The sequence below is a fragment of the Alosa sapidissima genome, chromosome 22 (genome assembly GCF_018492685.1).
Source record: "Alosa sapidissima isolate fAloSap1 chromosome 22, fAloSap1.pri, whole genome shotgun sequence".
NCBI lineage: Eukaryota > Metazoa > Chordata > Actinopteri > Clupeiformes > Clupeidae > Alosa > Alosa sapidissima.
In genome coordinates this window covers 812,080-836,770 of record NC_055978.1, presented here as the reverse complement: position 1 = coordinate 836,770, position 24,691 = coordinate 812,080, and the positions used below count along the sequence as shown (strand labels likewise).

Here is a 24,691-nt window from a genome sequence, read left to right as displayed (position 1 = left end):
GTTGTATCGCCGGACTCAGAACGGCTGAATGAACTTGAGAAAGATAAAAATCAATTGTTTAACTCAAGGGGAGGTGGAAAATGAGTGTAATTCCCCAAATGGTGGAATATCCCTTTAACTACATATCTCTTTGTTTTTCTTCTCCACCTTTTGTATTGTGATTCCCTAATTGTTCTATCTCTCACTTTTGTATCTCTGCCCCTCTGTCTTTTTGAAATGTATGGAACAGGAATTGAGTAATGTGGGGCTTGAAGCATACCAAAGTGCTTTGGAGGAAGTTCTAACATGGCTTTTGTCTGCTGAGGATGGCCTGCAGTCACAGCCCCCAATTTCTGAGTGTGTGGAAGAGGTCAAAGAGCAGTTCCATACACATGAGGTACAGCTCTGCCTGTTCTTTCCATTATTTATTTATCATTATTATTATTATTATGTCTGCATACAGTCGTTGGTTAGTTGTTTAGGTTTGATATTACCCTTTTTGCTTTTGAAATGAATCCTATGATGAATTTTACTAAGTGAACAGTATTTCAATATAGCCTAAAATAGAATATGACTGTAAAAAGTCCAGTCACCTTTGAAAATATGTTCATTTAACATTGTCCATGTCATGGACACTTCTATTCCAATTAGAAACGGAATAACAGCTCAATCGGAATACAAATTTTCATATAAACACCTCAATCGGAATGAAAGTTCCTGATCCGATCAGAATTTTAATCGGAATGAAAGAGGTGGTGTAGTCTGCTCCTATTCTAAATGAACACCCATGTATATGGTCATTCAGATTGACTGCTGTATCTTCCCAAGGAAAAGTAGGCAACAATGCCTATTCCGATCAAAGATTCTAAAGCGCTTGAAAGCACCTGATCGGAATAGAACAGCACAAATAGCACAAAATGTTCAATCGAAATAATTTAATCAGAATGACCAAAAAAACTGTCCATGTAAACATGGCTATTGTTATTCAGGGAATGCAGATTATAATTTTGCAAGTCAGTGCACATGAAGATATACAGATGATGGAGTTGTAGATGATGGCTTCATTGTTTAAAAAAAGCAGTGGACCAACTGCCCAGCAGGTAAACCCCAAGTGGTCAAATAGGGAATGCATTTTGGGGGCAAGTTCTTGAATCAATCAAATGTGCGAGTTGTTTGTGTTTTCATACATTTCATCTACACAAAAACAGTATCACCATCAGTCAAAATGTTTGCTGAACTTTTTACTTTTGTTAATGATACACTAAATTTTAACATGTGTATATATATATGTCTGTCTTCAGGGCTACATGATTGAGCTCACATCTCATCAAGGCAGTGTAGGGCATGTGCTTCAAATGGGAGGGCAAATTTTGGCAGAAGGAAAACTAAGTGAGGAAGAAGAGGGAGAGGTGAGAGAACAGATGAACCTCCTTAATTCACGTTGGGAACACCTGAGAGTAAGCAGCATGGAGAGACAAAGCAGGTATAGTTACACACACACACACACACACACACACACACACACACAACATGCAGAATTTGAAGGGTTAGTTTTAGATCCATAGCTGGAGTAAAGTGTTAAACCTAAACTATGGCTATGACAAAAACATACATTTCTCTGTTTTGCTGGATTACTAATTTGTTTATTAAAAGTATATTACAATTATATAGGCTAAAACAATCCAAACTTTATCCTTGAATACTATCATACATCATCATCATCATCACCAGAAACCCGACACCAGTATTGCTATAATCCATGTGATGATTATTCGTGGGCAGACATGGTGACTCGAGTCTGAATGACCTCCTTACACCAAACAACTTTGACAAGATTTGGGAAAGATTCTTGAAAGATTGTAGTCTTTTGAGTAAAGCTTCAATGGGTGACATTTGTTTTAAGACTCCAATCTTTCAAGAATCTTTCCCAAATCTTGTCAAAGTTGTTTGATGTTTGTGGTATTAATATTATACTTCCTTTCAGGCTCCACGAAGTTCTGATGGAACTGCAGCACCAGCAGCTGAAGCAACTCGCTGATTGGCTAGAATTAACAGAAGGCCGGATCAAACGGATGGGGACTCAGACACTTGGACCAGACTTGGAAAATATTAAGCAACAAGTAGAGGAACATAAAGTAGGTCTGATGTCAGTTTAGGACAGTACCACATATTTAAAAGCTAAGGGCCAATTTCTGCCAGTTTCACTGTTCAATTGGATGTAAAGAGTCACTGTATCATTGGAGTTTGGAAGTAAGTTTTTCTTTTGTGTTGAAACTTTGCCTAAGGACTCATGAGTCATGCATTTGGTTTTAATCTCAATTGTATTGTGACAAGGAGGTAGGCATTGGTATGCATGCCACTGGCATAAAGGTATGGTGGAAGAGGAAAGGTGAGTTATACAATTGATAGGCAAAGTGCAAAGTCTCTTTTCAGCTTTTCTGCCTTTAATTTGACAGCATAGTGTAGAGAGTGACAAAAAGCAAGTGGGAGATTGGGTGAAATCGAGAAACTCGAATCCGGGTCCCTGTGGGCAGGTGGATCTGAATATGATATGGGTGCTTTAACCAGTTGCAGTACAGCACTTAAAGTGCAAAGTATTAATTTAAGTTAAAGTTTAAGCCAAAGTCCTTTAAGGCAAGTCCCTCCACTCGGCGACCATATTTCAACGTATTTTGGGCACATATCGGGCATCTATTTTGGGCAGAATTGTGCGTGAGCAAGGCTTCACAACACCAACCTCACTCCAGTGGCAAGATCACAACAAATGATTGGTACAATGTATTCACATCTTCAACTTTTGGCCTCGGAAGGGGCAGGATCTGTGTAAACAACTGCCATATTGGCATTACGAACAAACTCTATGCCTTTCTATGGAGGATTTTTTGAGTGCTGTGTCTCCTAATTAGAAAGTCTCTGGTTTAGCACCATGGGCAATTGACACGTAACTAGGGCTGCACGATATATCTAAAATCTATCGTTATCGCGATATCAACGCTTGCGATGGACCGCAAAGATTACTTAAAGGAACCATATGTAAGATTGTGGCCAAAACTGGTACTGCAATCACTTTCAAAATACTGAAGAGCGGTGTATCCCCTCCCCCTCCTCCCTGACTCGAGGTTGCCAACCCTGATGGCGAAACACTACTGACTTCGTGATTAGTAGATAGGTGATTGTGAATTGCAGATTGTGAAGGATCAAACTACTTTGTAACTTTGTAACTTGTCGTAATATCAAAATGGTTATGCTCTGTTGCCAAGATATCCACTACAATTAGCTTGCAAACCAGCAAGTGCTGGGCCAGCTCTCTCACAATACAGTTTTATACTATGTAGGGCGTCTTTTTATTTGTTTGTTCATTGACATTCTGTAGAAAATATCACCGATTCATGCCCTCCAGATACAGATTCCAATGGCATTGTACATGTGGATGGATCTGAAAATGTTTTCTGTAGGGTAACATAGTACTACTACTACTACCCTAGATCAAGCTGCAGGACAGTAAGGTCTGTATACATGACAAATGCATATAATAGTCAGGTGTAGAGAATAGGACATGGTGTTTAAAGCCACCTGAGGTGAAAGTTAAAAGAGGTGGGATGATTACATATCCGGTATGATAATGCATTAATCCTAATTTAGTGTCAGAAAGTTCAAATAGTCCAACGTTGGAATTGTCCAGGGGAATAGGAGTTGTCAAAGGGCATGTGGTGGGTCGGCAGTACGGGCCAGGAATCCAGGTAGGGGGACAGTAATAGGCAATGATAGGGCAGTCATAGGGATGGGACTTCAGGTGAGATGGGTGAGATGAGGGCCAAGCACACGGATGGCTGATGACTGGTGATGATATACCTCACAAGTGGAAGAAAGAGAGATGTAGAGTGGGTTAGTATTACTGAAAATCAAAATGGTTAATGTCAATAAGTAATCAGTGGTACTAGTCAAAGTCATATCTTGACCATACTATCCTGAGTAACCACAGGCCTATATCAAACCTACCTTTTCTGAGAAAAGTATTTGAAAAAGTTGTTTGTAATCAGCCTAATACCTTCCTCAACTAAAACAGTATCCTTGAAAAATTCCAATCAGGTTTTAGATCAAATCACAGCACAGAAACGGCCCTAGTAAAATAGTTAATGATCTCAGACTTGCTACTGACTTAAACAAAGTCTCAATCCATATTCTTCTAGATTTGAGTGCGACATTTGACACCATTGATCAAAACATTCTAATTCACCGCCTTGTGAAGTGGGTGGGTCTCATAGTTGGTGTGTTCCTTAAATGTATATTCATATAATCACAGCAAATACTAACAACATGCTAAGGCTAACAATCTGCATCAACAGGACCTAAGCATACGCATTTGTTAGCCTAAGCATTTGTAAGCAAAGCCTATATGTTATTATTATTATTATTATTATTATTATATAATATTCTTAATTGTGTTAAATGTTCCAAATGTAAAGCACTTTGAGCTGCATTATGTGTATGTAAGGTGCTATACAAATCAAATAAAGCTAATTATTATTATTATTACTATTCTTATTATTACTATTATTATTATTATTATATTATGATTATTATTATTATTAATATTATTATTCATGAACACAGTATCAGAGCAGGGAGCTGGTTGCCTATGTTAGCTAGTGTAACCTTTGTTGTGTTGAACCTGTGCGATTCAGCCTTGCAAATGCCCAGACTTGAAGTTTGGGAACTTTATCAGGATGTATAGTACCCTAGATCCATGAAATAACTGGCCTTTAAAAATAAAAATCTGCCTGCCTCTATGAAAATTTAACATAGGGGTATGAATACTTATGCCCGTGTATTTTAAAGGGATATTCCACCATTTGGGGAATTACACTCATCAACTAATCAAATCAACTAATGGAACTATACTCTCATTCAAGTGTAATAATCCAGTCACTAACTAATTTGTCTTCTGCAGCTCAACCTTGTTGCTGGAAGTTAGCCTACAGGGACTATTTTCAGGTGATGCATGATATCATTGTGCTGCTGTGCCCAGGGTGTTCCTTGATTATTAAGCTGGAATGGGAGTATAGTTCCAGTCAAATCAGCCTAGAAAATCGCCACATTTCATTTTCCGTTGGTCTTATTACACTTTCAAACTTGAAATAGGAAAATTACCGGATATCTTATTGTCACTTTTAAACGTGATGCTAGCAGGCGAGAATCTAATGGTCTAATCAGATTCAATGATCTGGAGCTAAAACTGGTATCGCCAGACTCAGAAAACAGCTGGATGAACTGGAGAATGGTAAAAATCAATTGTTTAACTCAAGGGGAGGTGGTAAATGAGTGTAATTCCCCAAATGGTGGAATATCCCTTTAAGGAAGAACATTTATTTATTTACGATACATTATTCATTCACAAAGAAAATTGGTGTCCTTAAAGGTTGGATATTTCCTCATTTTTTTTACTTAAAGTGAGACAGGGCAGGTGAAAACCGGGCTCACGGCCCTCGAACCCGCCACCTCAACACTCACCGGCATGGGAGTCGAACGCTCTAACCACTGAGCTAAAAGCCCAGGCTTCCAACTCAGCGGTAGAAGCGCTCTTAAGGGTGTGAGGATTTACACGGGCAACTAGCATGATAGCTCAGTTCGCCTCTGTTACATTACCATTTATTCTTTCACACTACTACAACAAAAAAATCTCAATTTACACATTTAGGTGTTTATTTCATGACATTAAGTCTACTCATGCCTGTATATTTCTCCTAAATTCACAGAAAGTTGCCATTTTAACCTTTCATGCACTACCGTGATAATGATCCGAAATTGTATCAGCAACCAATCACGGAAGTTCAAAGGCGAGTCTAGGCTGAAAACGGAATCTCATTGGCTGTGTTTCAAGATTGGCTGATTTCTCAAAATGAGTTTCCTCTCCCACTCTAAGAATGAAACCTCCACTTCAGAAGCACTTACATACACCAAACCTTTCATTCTTATACCTAACTGTATTTACAAGACTTTTATTGAGGGGTTTGTTGATATATTTATTCCTAGCCTGATTTATATGACATTTTATTCCTAAAAACATGGCAAAAATCGATTTTTTAAGGCTAATGACAGTATTCTCATTTACAGCAGAACAAAAGTAGATATTCATAAATCTCTCTGTAATTTTTTCCCAACTAATATGTGAACACAATGAAATAATAATGTTGAACCTGGCTTTATCCAAAGCTCAGATTTCTTGTTTTAAAATGTATGCAAATTAGCACATATTTAATTAGATAATGCTTAATTTGCATATTTAAACAATAAATGATAGAACATTTTTCTCATATTAAGGTAAGCTATCAACTGGGGAAGTTTTTATATCCTCTAACTGCTTAATAAGTGAATACAATTGTGTGTTATGTTTGTTATAATTACTGAAACAGCATCTCTGCATTCAAAGCTAATTCAGCTAGCTACCAACTCTCGGTCTGATAGCTTTTCGTCCGTGGCCGTTTTCACCCGATACTGTTTTGCCTGACAGAAATCAAATCTTGCACAGGAAATGCTGCACAATAGTTCAGTCATTTGTTTTGATTTTCTGTTGTTTTATAGACAATATTAAGGACCTTTCATTTTGTCATTATAGCTTTTGCAAGAAGATCTTGAACTGGAGCAGGTTAAGGTAAACTCTCTGACTCATATGGTTGTTGTTGTGGATGAGACAAGTGGAGATCATGCTACAGCTGCGCTGGAGGAGAAACTGAAGGTGAACAGTGTTTCCTTTTTTTAATGTTTTTTTTTTCTTTTTTAAAGTTCAACATTGTAGAAAAGTGCTACATACTCTATGGGCCATATCATTTACCCTGTCATTGGGGTAAAGGCAATGGCTCAGTAGTCGTTCAGGCATGAAACTGGTGATTGTTCAGGCATGAAACTGGTGATTGTTCAGGCATGGGGATAATGGTGAACTTTCAACATGTGGGTTGTTTCGCTGACGCCAGGTTAGACCATTTATGACCAAGACATGACCATTTATTGGTTCCTACAGCATCTTGGAAACCGCTGGGCTGCCATTTGTAAGTGGACAGAAGAACGTTGGATCCTTTTACAGGAAGTCCTTCTGAAGTGGCAGGATTTTACAGAAGTACAGGTATAATACTTCCAGTCAACTACAGAATAATTGCCACCCTTCATTGCCACTCTTCAATGTCAATTCATTATGTCACTGACCTTAAAGCGTAACTCCGGAGTAAAAGGAATGTTTGTATTGTAAGATTCAGCCAGATCTGCGCAGTGCTATGTCATATATATGTTACGCTATATAAGTCAGAGAGATGGGCCAGTTCAGCATACAGTATATATGACCATATTTTGTAATCTTGCAGTGTGTTGTTTCTGTTTTATCATTTGCTGTTTTATTGTGTTTGTGTGTGTGTGTATGTGGGTATCTGTCTGTCTGTCTGTCTGTCTGTCTTTACAGTGTGAGTTTGAAAGATGGTTAACGCAGAAGGAACAGCAGGTGAACTCAATTTACAGAATATCTGATTCGCAGAGTGATGCAGCAACCAGACTCAGAAACCTTGCTGTAAGTCTGTGCTTATTACTCTCTATTGCAAAACAGCTCCTGGTTGAGCAACATTTTCATGTAGTAGAAGTAGCCAGAACTTCTTTAAAAAATCTACGCAGCAATTTGCCATCTTTGATGTATGTTTTAAAGGCAACTTGTATTGCTATAATCATTGTCATTCTCACTTGCCACCTAGACTGTGCACAATGGAGTTATGTTGATAATATTTGAAAATGTAAGTGTTAAAACTGATGTGAAAAATGGTTACATTTGTCTTGTGCAGTTAGCTAGCCCAGACTGGTAACCCAAGCAAGACAAACTATTGTGTGATGGTTAGGCATTTCCCTTGTTCCCTTGCTCAATTTCATAGAGAAACTATTGAGATTTGCTTTGTAGTGGCACATGACTTACCATTATGGAAGAATAGAGCACTTCAGCCTTAGTGAGAGCATAGGGCCCTCGAGAGGTATGTGTATTCATGATGTTTAAAAGTGTGTATATGTCTATACAGCTGCTGAAAGCAGAACTGGAAGTGAAGCAGCATTCTCTTGACCATCTCCGCTCCTTGAGCCAGGCCCTTATCTGCAGTGTCAAAAATAAGGAAGTAGCTCAAAAACTGGAAGCACGGCTGGAAAACTTAAACCAACGCTGGGACTGCCTTCTGCAGCTGCTTGAGAAAAGTACTAAGCAGGTATTTATTTCCTCTTAATGAAAAGTGCTTAGCTCCGCGTTCCAGGTTCCACCCTGGCGTAAGACCATTTCCTTGTGGTAATACAAGGGTACTTCAGGTAACAATGTCATGGCTCATTTTGCCATATGTATTATCAATGTCAACAGAGGTTTTGAAGTAGTTTTTAAAAGTCTGCACACAACTAGCCTACTTAAGAAAGTGAAAAATGTGGACCGATAGCTTACTTATTTTATGACGTATTTTATCTTAAAAAATACTAAGGCCTATCATAGAGTGGACTGATTGAAAAATCCTTATAGATGTTAGTTTATATTTTCTGTTCATTCTTGCAAAACATTTTGGTCAATTTAATATTGACCAGAAAAAATCCAAATGCCCTCGTCTATAGACAATAGAGAGAGGAAGGAAAATGACATTTGTGCTCATGATATTCTGCTGTGTACAACCCACCAATGTAATAACTTCCCACCAACGTAATAAACCACCAATGTAATAATCCATTAATTATTAGGTACCACTTTATTGTACTGGGTCCTTGTTCCAGTGTATCTACATAACAACCAATGTAACAATATGTTATATTGCATACTTATGTTGTCCAATTTTGTGTCCATTCCCTGTATGCAGTTTGCGGTTACACTTTACTTGACAGTGTCGACATAAGAGTGACATGACACTGTCATGAACGTGTCATAAACAAGTCATAAACGTTTATGCCATAACGCTTCTGTTATTAAGTGACATTCGTTTTTTTTATGTGTCATGTGTTCATGACAGTGTCATGTCACTGTTATGTCGATACTGTCAAGTAAAGTGTTATCCAGTTTGCTTGCATAAAATGATTCCACGGATTTTGCAACAACCCGGCAACAAACAAACAACAATTCTGACTGCAAGGTCCTAAATTCAAACGAGCGATAGGCTAATGGTCCCAAATTTATCAACGTTTCAGAATGCCACACAGCTAGATCACGAGTGGCAGACAGAGCGACATGTCACTTATGCTACCAAAGGCTGTTTTTGAGTCACATCTTTGCAAATCTCATATGATGATGCATCTTTCTACAAAATGGGTTGTCTTCTATATCATTAAGCTACTCAATAGGGTAAACATAGCCTTACATCAAAGCTTTAGGCTTATGCAATTTCAATCAGCTACAGACAATGAGTGGCAGACAGAGTGTGTCACTTATAGGCCAGAGATTGTTGAGTCACATCATTTCAAATTTCATACGATCATTCCACAAAATGGTATGTCTTCTCTATCAGGAAGTTATTCAATAAGCTTAACAATAAACATGTAGCCTTAACTCAAAATAGCTGTCAGGCTTTTGATCTGTAAAAATGTCACATGCAGCTATGCCTAAATTTGCTTAGCCTACTGCACAATAATCATAGGCTAATATATTGTAATATAATTTTCAGTATTCATTATTGAATGCTTAGCTGGAATAATGTTTTTTCCTATCCTATTTTTAAGCAGGTGTACCTGCGGGCATGTAATTGTGCAACCACAAAAGCAGTCAACAGTCAATATAGCTTAGTTTAAGGCAGGTCGTCCACTAGGGGGCGGCAGGGAAAAAAGATGCAAAAAGGTCCAAAAGCGGAAAAAAAAGGTTCTTCAGTCAAAAAAGGCCTATTCTTCAACCTAGGAGCACAAATAAACAAGATACAGTTTTCAAGCAAGTTTAACAGCACACTGGCTATTAAGCCAAATCCTTTGCATTTCATTTAATGTTACAAAAAAACAGAGGCAATCTTGCCTACAAAAAGACCCACAACGTACTGGTTAAACAAAAATATAAAAGAACAAAAGAAATAACAGAAATAATGGTTACAAAGGGAAAGCTCTCCCCAAAAACAAGGGGCGCAACAAACGTGACTTGCTCTCAGTTAATATTTACATTTATAGGCAGCCCGAGTGTCGGTGGAAAAGAAAATGTAGAAATTAAAATATCCCAAAAAAGAAAAGGATACCCCCAAGGAAACCTCCCCGGTGGTCTATATATTAAACTTATTTAAGTTGCACCGTTTGCAATTGAACAGTAGCGCTCATATGTGAGATTGCTGTTTATAGACTTCAGTTCTGCATTCAACACCATAATACCACAACAACTCATCTGCAAACTTGACAAACTGGGACTCAGTACCTACCTCTGCAACTGGCTACTGGACTTCAAGTAGTAAGTGTTGGCAACAATATCTCAAGCAGCATCACACTGAGCACGGGGGCCCCACAAGGCTGCGTGCTCAGTCCGCTGCTCTTCACCCTGCTGATGCATGACTGCACTGCAACCTACAGCAACAACCACATAGTGAATTTTGCTGACGACACAACTCTGGTGGGTCTCATCACCAAGGGCGACGAGACTCAATACAGGTTGGAGGTTGACCTTCTGACCACGTGGTGCAGGGACAACAACCTCCTGCTGAACGTCAGCAAGACCAAGGAGATTGTTGTTGACTTCCGGAGAGGTCACACCCAACACCTGCCACTGACCATCGACGGTGCTGTGGTGGAGAGAGTGAGCAGCACCAAATTCCTGGGGGTGCACATCAGTGAAGACCTCTCCTGGACCACCAACACTGCATCACTGGCGAAGAAAGCTCAGCGTCGCCTCTACTTCCTGCGGAAACTCAGGCGAGCAAGTGCTCCACCAGCCATCATGACCACATTCTACCGAGGCACCATTGAGAGCATCCTCTCCAGCTGTATCGCTGTGTGGGGCGGAAGCGGCACTGAATACAACAGGAAAGCCCTGCAGCGCATAGTGAACACAGCTGGAAGGATTATTGGTGCTTCACTCCCCTCCCTGAAGGACATTTACACCACCCACCTCACCCGCAAGGCGACCACAATTGTGAGTGATGCAAGTCACCCCGCTCACAATTTGTTTGATCTACTGCCCTCTGGGAAGAGGTACAGAAGCCTGCGCTCCCGCACCACCAGACTCACCAATAGCTTCATACACCAGGCTGTTAGGATGCTGAACTCTCTCCCCCCTCTCCCCCCTCCACCCTCAGCTACATAACATCCTGGACTTTGGACCCACAATGGCTGCATTGCACTACTCCACTTGCACTACTCCACTTGTACACTTGCACACTTTGCAACTTGTTGTTGTTGTTGTCCTGTTTTCCTGAAAACACTTCTGAACACACTTCTGCTGCTCTTACATAACTTGCACCACTATGCCACTTGCATACTTAGGTCAAACAGAACTACCTCAGCCATTTATTGGCCTGACTTTTGCACTATTATATTGACTGTCTACTGTATGCACAATTGCACAATTTCAACCCAAATTTTGCTGCTCTTATTTCTTCATTGTATGTGCCTTCTTATTTACTTTTTATATTGTTTACTTGAATGTTATGTTTGTCTGTGGACTTAATTGGTAAAATATGTCTTCCTATGTGGGATAGTGGGAAACGTAATTTCGATCTCTTTGTATGTCTTGACATGTGAAGAAATTGACAATAAAGCAGACTTTGACTTTGACTTTAAATAAAGCGCAGAGAAAACAAAGTGGGTCTGAAGGCCAGCTGTTACAACTTCACTACAGTAAATGGCTTGCTAAACAATGGAAAACAGTTCATTAACGCAAAGCGATCAAGGAGCTTGGATTGGATAAGTGTGAACCCTCACAGAACTACAAACAACTCCATTGTGTATCTCCTGCAGAACAATGGTAAAACAGTTCTTAATGCGAGGAGATCACGGAAAGCACAGAGTGCACAACAAAAGGACACACACAATACCTGTTGTCACGTTCGGAAGTTGCAGGGAAACGCAGGCGAACCCAACACACAGTGGACACAGGTAGGGTAGTGCAATTGTCTGGGGGAGGACGCTGTTGAAGGGCAAAAGTCTGCAGAATGTCTGCCTCCTTGTTGTCCTTGTCAAGGTTGCCATGGTCGTGGACACCTCAACAGGCACAGGCAAAGAGGCATCGGGTGAGGGGGCGGGGGCGGGGGGGGTGATGGACAGAAGGACAGACATGGGGCGCTAAGTTTGTTGGTTGTCACCGGGATGTAGAGCTAGAGTTCAGTAGGGTGGCAGCCACAGGGAAGAAGTTTTCTTCTGAACCTACTGGTGAGACCTGTAACCTGTAACCTGAGACCTGTAATGCCTCCCAGAGGGGAGTGGGGTGAAAAGTCTTTGATGATGCTGCGTGCCTTAAGCAAGCAATTCTTGTCCTGGATGGCCTCGTTTGAGGGGAGTGAGGAACCAGTGATGCGTTGGGCAGTTTTTACCACCCTCTACAGTGCTTTCCGGTCAGAGGCAGAGCAGTTGCCATACCAGACTGTGACACAGTTGGTGAGGATGCTCTCGATGGTGCAGAGGTAAAAGTTCACCAGGATCTGAGGAGACAGACTTGAATGACTTGCAGACAGCTCCGAACAAAGAGGAGGTCACGGCCCCATTAAGAGGCAAAGTTAGTCTGTGAAAACAAAATGTACTGTTAAGATCGATATCTATTAACGTAGCCTATCTATTTCCTTATAGCCTACAGCAGAATGAAAGCATAGTGCAATCTTACCATTGCTCCGGTTTGTAGCGCCTACGTGTCTCCGAGTGAACCCTGTTAGGCTATGGCTGGCTACCCCGGCTCTGATTTCGCAACAGCAGATGTCCATTCTCCTGGCGAGACAAGTAGGCCTAACCAGTCACCATTCCTCCCATCAAAGGGAAGTGCTCGTTTAAAGGTCCCCTCTTCTAGAAGGAATGAGCGCCGATGATGGCGGGCGCGTTGTTTATTAACCAAATTCACATCCTCATATATCCAAGTAACGTGAAGTAGTAGCCTAATCAAACTGTAGGCTAGCCTTTCAAGGATACAAGGATACAAGGAAGTTTATTGTCACATGCATATATTTACTGGAAGTAAGAAATTATGTCAAATTATGTCTGGTGTCTATTTGTGCATTTATGGGGGGGGGGGGGGAAGTGCAGTAGAAGAAGGGTTTAGTAGATTAAGTGGCAAGGGCTGCATAAGAAAGGTGGGGGAGGATTGGAATTGGGGCGGGGCGGGGGGGTCACCAACAAGGAGCACCCAAGAGCAACAGGGGCAAGGAAAAACTCCCTTACCAAGGAAGAAACCATTGCCAGGGGTCTTGGTGTGTGTGTTGGGGGGATGACAGGGGAGATGGGATAGTGTGCTGTGTATGTGGGGAGAGGGCAGTGTGCAATATGTGTGTTGGAGAAGCTTCCTGGGGGGGGGGGGGGCAGAAAGGCTAGGCAATCAAGGACATGGGTAGATAGATGGAGGAGAAATCAAAAATAATAAATAAAAAGTTCTATGGAGATGTGCAAAAGTTGGAGAATGTCAGGTGTGTGTGTGTGTGTGTGTGTGTGTGTGTGTGTTTTGATGTGTGATGAAATAAGAAAATAAATAAAAGGTCTGTAGCATAGGGAGAGGGATGTGAAAGTGCTAAAAGTCATGTAGGTAGGTGTGTGTGTGGGGGGGGGGGGAGGTCATGAGTGCTGAGGAGTGAATGAGTGCAAATTCAGTAGTGTGAATTCAGAGTTGGGAAATGTTTGAGAGTGCTGAGGAGTGAATGTGTGCAAAGTCAGTATAGTGTGAGTTCAGAGTTCAGATGGCCTGGGGATAAAAACTTCTCCTGAGTCTCTCAGTTCTGGCTTTGTGACTACATAGGCGTCTTCTTGATTTCAGCGGTAGGAATAATCCATTGTTAGGATGAGAAGAGTCCTTCAGAATCTTTTGGGCTCTTAGGAGTACTCTTCTGGAATAGATATCTTGTAGAGCAGGGAGTTGAGTTCTTATAGTACGTTCAGCTGAGCGCACTACTCTCTGCAGAGTACTACAATCTCTAACTGTGGAGTTCCCATACCAGGTGATGATGCTACCAGTTAGAACACTCTCAACCGCACAATGTTATGAATGCATGGTGATATGTTTGCAATGTAATCTAACATACCTCACTATAGACGATGCAGCTCTTCTGTCAGATAAGCTCTCCTCTCCCGTGCTGCTTCTGAGGCATTTGGGTTAAATGGCATAGGTATGCAGTCCAACATCAGGTCTCCTTAAGTCCTGTAATATTTCCTAATTTATGTCATCAACACATCCATAATTTGTGGAAATATGTACCCTAGATTTATGCCTATTTTTTCAATTAATCTTAATGGACACCACAATGATTTCCCTCGTGTGGTAATGTTTTTCCTTGTAATTATGTATGGTTTGCAGAAATGGGAACTACTGTGTCTGTATAGATGAGAGGAGAAAAGTGTGCGTTGTGAAGCACACGCTACATTATGGCCAACCAAGCGCGCCTGCAGGTGTAGCCTACTACGGCCGTACCTTACCATCAGGCAACTCAACAACGAGAATTAATTTCCTCTGTGTGTATTCACACCAAGTTGACCTAACTTTCCGACTCTGCACAGTATCCCATTAACTGCATGACAGTAGGCTATTTACAATATTATCTGTAAAGTAGAGTTTGTAAACATGCTATCATCAACTTAATGCATGCACCACTTTAGTTTGAGAGCACAGGCACACCAAACAGGGCGGGGTCTAAGACCTGCCAATATCCGTCACATATCCCCCCCCTTAAGACAGAAGCCCACCTAAATGGGATTCTGTAAATACTGTAACATAAAACATCCCTTTCACAAAACACATATAGACCATCCCAAATACCAGGACATACACAACCCACTCACCCAACACCGTGGTCACATCCACTCGACACTCACTACTAGGGTCAGATGTAAACCCCACCATGCATACCCTCACCACTCCTCACGCTCACCAACCACCAAACCTCCTGACCCACAGCAATTCCGGCGCTTGGAAAAGTAATCTAAGCGGGACAGGAGCAGAGATACAGGAGAGGAGAGAAATGAGTGAAACAGACAATCAACCTATCCCACCACACCCAGGCCGCGGGACAACGCATCTGCCAATACGTTATCCACGCCCCGAATATGGTGAATCTGTAAGTCATACGGTTGCAAAAACAACGCCCAACGCATCAGGCGTTGATTCGGATTCTGTAGTGAATGTAGAAAGGTCAGTGGATTGTGATCTGAAAACACGACCACTGGATGAACTCCCCCACCCACATATACATCAAAGTGCTGAAGAGCCCACACCAAGGCCAGCGCTTCTTTCTCGATTGTCGAATAGTTGAGTTGGTAGCCATTAAACTTTTTTGAAAAGTAACAAACTGGACGGTCTATACCATTAACATCTGATTGTAACAGCACTGCACCTGGCCTAACCTGGCTGGCATCCACATGGATTTTAAACGGACAGTCAAGCCGGGGAGCAGCCAGGACAGGCGCAGTGGTGAGCAACAGTTTGGCATTATCAAAAGCGCGTTGGCACTCGTCAGTCCAACAAAAACTCCGATAATATCCGACCATGCCTAAAAATTGCATCAACTCTTTTTTTGTTGAAGGAGGTGGGAAACTGTCAATGGCCATCACTTTGGCCCGTACCGGTCGTACCTCTCCCTGCCCCACCACCTTCCCCAGATAAACCACCGTAGCCTGCGCAAATTCATATTTCGCTAAATTTACGGTATTGTTGGCCGCCAAGAACCTCTCAAATAACGCCGCCAATCTAGACAAATGTGAAGGCCAGGTATCACTCACTGTTACAGCGTCGTCTAAATAAACGGCGCAACCCTCAAGCCCCGATATTACACGGTTCATCAAGTGCTGGAAACTTGAGGGCGCGTTACGTAATCCAAAACTCATAACGTTTTATGAGTACAGGCCCGACGGAGTGACAAAAGCAGAGATCTCCTGTGCCCGTGGCGTTAACGAGATTTGATAATAACCTTTGAGAAGGTCACATTTTGTAACAAATTTTGCGGAACCTACACGGTCTACGCAGTCCTCTATCCGAGGAAGTGGAAAGGAGTCGGGCTTCGTTACCATGTTCACTTTGCGATAATCTGTACAGAATCTAAACGTACTATCTGGTTTTGCTACCAGCAAGCATGGTGACGCCCAACTAGAATACGACGGTTTTGCCAGACCATTCTCAAGCAAATACTGGACCTCACCGTCCAGAATTTTCTGTTTGGCTGGTGGAACGCGGTAGAACCGCTAATTGGATCAGCCCCACCAACATCTATATCGTGCTCAATAGCATTAGTGCATGTCGGTACATCGGAACATAATGATGAATAGGATAAAATCAGTGATTTCAATTCACCCCTCTGTTCATCGGACATATGACCCAACAGGCCATCAAGATTGTTCAACATTTCTGAATTTTTCAGACGTGGCAACAGTAAACAGTCGTCAGGGCCACCCTCCTCCTCCCCCTCGGCTGCCACCCTCAGGGGAGGAGAAACCGTACCCCCAACTGCCAGAGCAGCAGTCTTAACCTCATCTCGATCATTTTGGGACGATGGAGTGTAATACCGTTTTAATAAATTGATATGACACAGCTGAGACGATTTCTTTCGATTTGGTGTAGCAATTAAATAATCCTGCTCAGTGACTTGACGAACCACCGCATAAGGGCCCGAAAACTGTGCACGAAAAGGTGAACCAGGGATTGGCAACAACGCCAATTCCTGATCCCCCGGAGTGAACAGTCGTACCTCTGCATGACGGTCGAAAACCTTTTTCATCCGTGCCTGAGATTTAATGAGGTTAGTTTTTGCACACTGCCCAGACAAAAACAACCTGCGACGAAAGCCATTAACGTAATCAATGAGGTTAACTGGAGGGTCCGATTCCTGCAAACCATCTTTTAAAACGGACAGTGGACCGCGAACATTATGTGCAAATACTAATTCATTCGGACTGGATCCCAGACTATCCTGCGAGACTTCCCGAGCTGCCTGTAATACCCGTTCTCTGTATTTCTTCGGCACGACAATCTGTAATAAAGTGTCAGTCAACTCGTTGTTATAAGAGACAAATTTACGCACAAGCAAGCCGTCAATGAGAAAATATCCCCGGTCTGCGCTCGGCATTTTCTCTTCCGATAAGGCCCCACCCAATAGCTCTGCCAACCCATCATCCTCTCTCTGGGCCTGAACAAAATCACAGCGTTCGAACAACGATGGCAAATTAGGTAGCTGTGGGCATACACGTTTAATGTCGGAGAGCTCACCAGAACCATTCACTGCCTGCGCGCGAAAGGCTCTCGTCTACGACATTTCCACCCGAATCATCCCGTATTTTACCTTCAGCAATTAGTCTTAAGCGCTCTCTTTGAATGTCGTTTTCCCTTTCCTCCTGTCGGTCACGTAGTTTAATCTTTTCATACTCAAACTCGCGCTCCTTTTCCCTTTCAATGCGCTGTTGCTCTAGTTCATATTCTCGACTTTTACGCTCTGCTTCTATTCGCTTCAGCTCCACTTCACGCTCCTGCTCACGTTCTGCTGCCTCTAAACGCTTTTGCTCCAGCTGTAATTTCAAGAGCTCCATTTGTTGGTCAAAAGTTAAAGCATTTGGTTCAGAACGCGACCCTTCATTTGAACGGGTAGGAGTAGAGGCCGCTGTTGGAACTACGGGGTCAGGGGCTGAGCCTATCTCTATAATGGACATGTTTTCCAATTTTGATCTTACCTGATCTTTTAGTTCTTGTTTTTTTAATTCTTTCGGCAGAGTGTCGTCAAATTGGTAATGCTCCGCAACTTTGCGCAACTGAGCTATAGTTAACCCATCCAAACATGCCTCCGATGGACACGCAAAAAAACTGTCCAATGTTTCCATTACTGCAATTTTACCCTGAACCCAAAAATGCCTACCAAATCAGATTTTCCTTCAAAACATGGCTCAGACGCAACAGTGTACAATCCGCCGATAATCTAACACAGGTGCAGATAACCACCCCAAAAACCCACAAGACCAGAGCTGCCCCGGATCTAACTGAAAACAACAGCCCTGAATATTTCCACTGCCTAGTCTTCAGTGTGCCCTCATGCAATTGAGTTGCAAGCAACCCCAGCGCGTTCGACACACCAAACACAACAAACACATACACAATAGCACCCAGCGGTAAGCGCTCTTCACCTTGCGCGGGGGTTTCACGTCTGCTCAGGTAGGCTCTAACCTACCATCCCCCCCAATTAGCAACTAAACTACACCTGCGCCAAATTACCACAGCCTGCACGTCTTACCTGCAGCGAAACGTAACGAAAGCTGCAAGCAGCCCCTAAATGGCTCTCCTCCACGGCAAATCAAACAACAAAACCTCAATCAATTAGATCGCCAACCGAAATCTCAGTAAATTACCAAATACTAACTTATCAATTGAAAAAAATAAACAATTTCAGCGCGTGTCTCCCCAATTTATAATTAACTGCACAGGCAATTTACGCCCGCCAGTAAGGCCAATGCAAAACAGTGTACTTCACGGAAAATTACCTTACCAAATTCCGGAAAAAATCACGGAGAGTCCCCATATGTGACATGCCAGCTCAATGCATGAAACATGAATGGGGAGACCACACGCTGATTCCGTAATAATAAAGATAATTTATTAAATAAAGGTAAATTTAACAGAAACTAAAAGGAAGCCTCGCTCGCTGTTGTGGATGCAGGCGATTTATAATCCTGCCAATCAGGCACACCTGAGCACCAACACCTGCTCAACAGGAACAGAGAAAGAGGGGTAGAGAGCACAGGCACACCAAACAGGGCGGGGTCTAAGACCTGCCAATATCCGTCACATAGGGCTGTATAAAGTTGTCCAAATGAATGTATCATAATTAGGCGTTGTTGTTGTAAAGATATTGCATGTGGATGTTGGACTACTTTTTTATGGCTACTTTTTAGGTGACCAATGGACAAACAAAACCTGGAAACGGACAAATATTATCAAGGCTTTGAATGTTTCTGCGTGTGCACGGGGTGTCTGTAGATCGGTGTGCATTAATTCCTGCAGACGCCCCTGTGGCCATGCATGCGCCCTTAAAATAGCATCTGAAATTGCTCCACTGACTTTAGACCAGGATTTTTATTATTGTTTTCTGAAACTGCAAAATATCAACATGAATGTTTGCGCCGGAACACGCCTCCTCTTTTCGCTGAACGGCCCCCTTGGGTGCAATTGCATTTCCTGATTTACCAACTGTGCCTGTGGAGGGAAAATTCCAATATGCGCTGAATGCAAAATAGGAAAGACATAAGCGTCATTATACAAAGTCAATTCACCCTTCGCTAAGCCACACCCGAAAACTGCCACAGGCCAATCGTGGCTTAGCAACCTGTCACTAGGCACGGGAGGTCTGACAAGCTTTTCGAGTTTTGCCATGTTAACCTGTGGAGACTGAAGGCCTGTTGGTAATGAAGGGCACTTATTTTGATGTGTGGTGCCCTAACCCACGTAAAGACACAGTGAAATAACATGTTACACTATAGAAATATGATATAATTGGGAACACACACAAAAATGGCATATTGCATGATATTTCCATAACCGCGAGATACACGCTTCACGATAACGGCAAGAAGTTTACCAAGATGTATAGCCCATCAGCAATCTATTTAAAATAACACCTATTTGAAGTACCATTCATGATATGTTGTCAAATATTGAAGTTGTGGTAAGTACTGTACATAGCTTAAATGGTATGTTTCTTTCGTCCCCCATGCCTGTTCCATTCATTCTGGCCAGGAGAGTCGAATGAAACAAAACGCACATTCAGCTTCTGCTTAAATAACTCATGAACGGTTTTGTTCAGAGCTGAAATTCCAACTGTATTTCACAGAGGACAGATGTAGGTTGCTAGTGAAAAAATATTAGCTTTCAGTGTGGTACGATGTCTTTGTAAATGACATTTCATTGAAAGTCCCGGTTCTCCCCCTATGTAATAGACGTGCAGGGTGGTAAAGCTTGTCAGACATAGAAACAGTAACTAAGGTGGGCGGGACTTAGCGAAGGGTGAATTGCGCTTGAGTGCGCGATATGGGCCAAGGTCTCTTCTCTTTATCTTGGCTTTTGGCTCTGACTCTTCCCTGCTCCCTCTCTCTCTTTCTCACTCTCTCTCCCTTTCTCCCTCTCTTTCATTCCATCTTCCTCTCTCTCTCCCTCTCATTCCCTCTCTCTTTCTATCCTTTAATATTTGGGTTTGTAATCTTATTTCGTATACTGTTTCATCTGGTGTATCTGTTATTCTTAACTTGTTATTTTGTTAAGCTTAAGTTTGTGTCTTGATAAGCTTCCTTTGTTACTGTTTGATACTTTGTTACTTTACTTTGTTACAGTAGACTATGTGAGTTTACTTTTACATTCAACTGAAGTGATATTGATTACATTTACCTTTTAAGGCTTAGTGCCAAATAAATTGTTCATTTGCCTACCAATCGTATTCTTCAATTCTCGTAGTATGCCATGCCATGCTCTTCCATAGCTGATAAACTAGTTACTTGGTAATTGTTTCGAGTTCGAGTATTAATTAAATGGAGCCAGATTAATCGAGTTTGTAATAATAACAGTTACCAATTAACTATTCACTCCATTCATTTGTCCATTGTTCATACACGCGATCAACAGGATAACGGCCCAACATATTTTTCATTCCACGTGTAATAATTTGCTGCCACGGACCAACAGAAAAAGAAAATAAACGTTTCTGCAATCAGGAGGAAATACTTGCTAATTTGGTGTCATCAAGTGTTGCTATGAGTAATTCAGTTCAATGCATGCTTGTGCGTGTCTGCGCGAGAGAAACTGTGGGCCTGCTCTCTCTTTCAAGTGAGGATAGCCCGACATTGTCAGCGGCTTTTTCTCAAATCTTACAGTGTTCACCGCCAACATTATTGCACCATATCTTACAGGCGGAAAAATGGTTTATTACTATGGTACTAAGCAACAGTTATTATGTTGGTGGGAAATTATTACGTTGGCAGGATTATTACATTTGAAACATGCAGAGTTTTATTACATTGGTGGAAGGCTATTATATTGGTGGGTGCTACAAGCACTCATGCATTTCTGATTAAGAAGACATACAGTTATTTTTCTTTTCCCAGATTTCACCATCTGTCAGATTACAGACCACATCACAGACAGAAGTCAAGCAAACTGTCATGGCATCTGTAACTAAAGTTACTACTCGAGAGAAGGTCATGATGAAATACTCAAAGGAGAAACTGCCCTCCTCTCCTCCCCAGAAGAAAAGACAGATTGTAGTTGATGCTGAGCTCCAGAAACGGTATGTGAGTTTTCTTATATCACAAGAAACTACCTACTACTACTTCTACTGCTACTACCAGTGCTTGAAGTGGAGGAAAAGGTGCCAGTACTTATCAGGGTTCACATATATCAGGCGGTGTAGCGTTTCTCAAACTATGGTGGAGCGAAATTATTCCTGGTGCTCCGTGTAATAATTTGCTGCCACGGACCAACAAAAAAAGAAAATAAACGTTTCTGCAATCAGGAGGAAATACTTGCTAATTTGGTGTCATCAAGTGTTGCTATGAGTAATTCAGTTCAATGCATGCTTGTACGTGTCTGCGCGAGAGAAACTGAAACCACTTGATAACGTTGGAAGCAAAGCTCCGCTTCAACCTGTTGGAAGGCTATTTAATTATGTAATGGCATTTGATAGAACGACGTGGATTCTTCCATAAAAACAGCTTATAATTGTCATGGTATATAAGAGACTATATAATACACTGTCTAGCATTAAATTGTATAGTCAAATTTGAATATAACATGGCCAAAAGCTATTGTAGCATAAATAGTCTTCCTGTTAACTCATTGAGTGTCAAAAACGTAATATTACGTTTTTCCTTCCCATGCGTTGAGTGCCAAAAACGTAATATTACGAAACTAGACACTCTAACACACCTTATATGTGATTTTGGGAACTCTGTGATGAATGGAAATGAAATATATGATGATCGTGAAACTCATGAAAACGCACAATCTGGACATTTTATCTGGACATTTTATCATAACTCGGTTGCCGCTTTGGGTCGAATCAGTGACGCATGCACGTCAGGTCAAAACCAGGCCATTTTCGTGGGTCTATCACTAGGTGGCAGTCTCGCCAGGTCTCGCTGATCACTTCCCGGAAAGTTCACACAAGTAAGTAACAGGCAACACTTCATATTTCATGAAAGATGTTATATCTCCATTTCTGGAAAAAAACAGCGATTTTGATGAAAACTAGCCACTGTTTAGCTTGGGATTTCTCAGGAACAGAGGTGTGTAGAAATACACGGTTTGCACCCACCGAGAGCTTAAAGTCTCACCTTTTAATCGAGCTATTGTATGTGTTCATAGCTATAACACAGAATATGCTGTGGCTGTACAAAAATAATCAACAATGGTCTAGATTGCTGGCACTCTAGGACAAAGCTCCCGAAAACAGCTTGGCATTCAATGAGTTAAAGATTTCAAGATCAGTGATTTACACCTATCATTTACCATACACAAAAGCTGGTATTGTGTTTCCTGAATCCTTACATTCAGGCGTTCAAATTAAATTTCATTAAAAAGCATGTCAATATTTTTTTTCCATTTGCCTACCAATGTTTATGATGCTTGCATGAGGGAAACATCCCAAAACAATGGCACCCATGTAATTGCTACATAAGTATTCACAGCCTTTGCACAATACTTTGTTGTGGCACCTTTGGCAGCAATTACAGCTTCAAGTCTTTTGGAATATGAAGCCACAAGCTTGGCACACCTGTCTTTGGCCAGTTTCACCCATTTCTCTTTACAGAACCTCTCAAGCTCCATCACGTTGGATGGGGAGCGTCAGTGCACAGCCATTTTCAGATCCCTCCAGAGATGTTCAATGGGATTCAAGTCTGGACATTCACAGAGTTGTCCTGAAGCTACTCCTTCAGTGTGCTTAGGGTCTTGTTGAAAGATGTACTGTCCCAATCTGATGTCAAGAGCGCTCTGAAGCAGGTTTTCTTCCAGGATGTCTCTGTACATTGCTGCATTCATCTTTCCTTAAAGATGATAATTCATGTATTCTTACCGTAAAGTGTTACCAATTTTGTTTTAACTCTTGTTCTTTAATGCTTTTATCAACTATTACTCTTCAGTTTTGTTTGTGTCGCAGGACCAGCCAAACTATGAAAAAAGTGTGACTTATAGTCCGGAAAATATGGTAGTAGTAGTAGTAGTAGTATTAAATACGGTAGTAGTAGTAGTAGTAGTAGTAGTAGTAGTATTCTTACAATGTGAATGCTGACTTTTATTTCTGTTGAACTATTGTCAAACTCTATATTGTTATTCCAATTCAAAAAATTAAGTTGAGGTGTGTATTAAGCATCAGTTTCTGGACATTGTCTGTTTAGCTGTTAATGCTGCTAAATTAAATAGAAACAGCCCTGTTACCGCATAATTGAAAGCAAATCACTTGTTTCTGGGTAATTACCGAAACTATATACACTACTGTATCTTACCATTTCATGACTTTATTTGAAACTTCACCATTATCTCATTACAACAAAATAATTGTATATGAACTCCCAGATATTACCATTTTGTTACTGATTTATTTCCACAACAAATGGTGGATTATTGTTTTGAAAGAACAAAGAAGCTACAGTACTCTTTCGGTTTTCAGTACTCTCGGTTTGCCTTTCTGAAACTTCTTTGACCTGTGCCCAGACCCAACCCCCCCCCCCCACACACACACACACACACACACACACACACAGACACACACCCAGTCTAAGGATGGGCTCAGAAATATATCTATATGGGTACATAAAAGTATCATTTTGATAATCAATATTACAACTATTATTGTTATGCTCTGTTGTTATCAGTGTTGCCACAGTTACCTTGAAAAAGTAAAAATCTGATTACTGATTACTCCTTTAAAAAGTAACTTAGTTACTTTACTGATTACTTGATTTTAAAAGTAACTAAGTTAGATTACAAATTACTTTATTAGTTACTTTCAGCAGCTGCCGACAACACCCCCACCGCCTCAACATAAAAATCTAACCTACTTACAGTAGATACTGAAATTCAGATGTTTGTTCAATAATGTCTAGTCAGTACACCAAATAAGGAAGGCCTATTGATAGAAATTGTGATAGTAAAATATGTAGATTTTGGTAGTTTGGCCTTTTCATGTAGCCTTGGCAACTAGCCATCTAGTATAGGCCTGAGTAATATGCAAATGAAATTACACTTGTTAAACTCACCTCAACAAGTCTTTTGCAATCATTTAACCCGCCGTGAGCAATGCTAAAGTCACTGTTACAAACAGTGCAGTGTGCAAGACAATCATTATGTTTTACTCTTATGAGACAATTGGGTACACTTTTGTGTAGTCTGATGTGAAATGGGTCTTAAATGTTCCTTTTTGAGGGGCACTGACTCTGCCATGACGCTCCTGTTCCTAGATACACTGACTGAACTGATTAATTAAGTTCGGGAGAAAAGAGATATAAGCCCACCTACACTGAAAACTGATTGATTTAGCAAAACAGACCAGGATGCTCTCTGTCCTGGATGCACTTTAAATTAATTTAAATTTTCTTAATCCATTGAAAG

General features: G+C 41.3%; 1 protein-coding gene across 6 annotated transcripts in view; it reads left to right on the top strand.

Annotated features, from left to right (window-relative positions):
* Positions 1-24,691, top strand: part of dmd (dystrophin) — a 481,347-nt gene that overhangs the window by 118,441 nt on the left and 338,215 nt on the right. For all 6 annotated transcript variants that reach the window (XM_042077917.1, XM_042077916.1, XM_042077914.1 and 3 more), the window contains 8 exons: positions 230-376; positions 1,281-1,462; positions 1,964-2,114; positions 6,596-6,715; positions 6,998-7,099; positions 7,430-7,534; positions 8,028-8,207; positions 21,190-21,371. In XM_042077917.1, the coding sequence (XP_041933851.1) occupies positions 230-376; positions 1,281-1,462; positions 1,964-2,114; positions 6,596-6,715; positions 6,998-7,099; positions 7,430-7,534; positions 8,028-8,207; positions 21,190-21,371 (1,169 nt within the window). The remainder of the gene's footprint in view (positions 1-229; positions 377-1,280; positions 1,463-1,963; positions 2,115-6,595; positions 6,716-6,997; positions 7,100-7,429; positions 7,535-8,027; positions 8,208-21,189; positions 21,372-24,691) is intronic.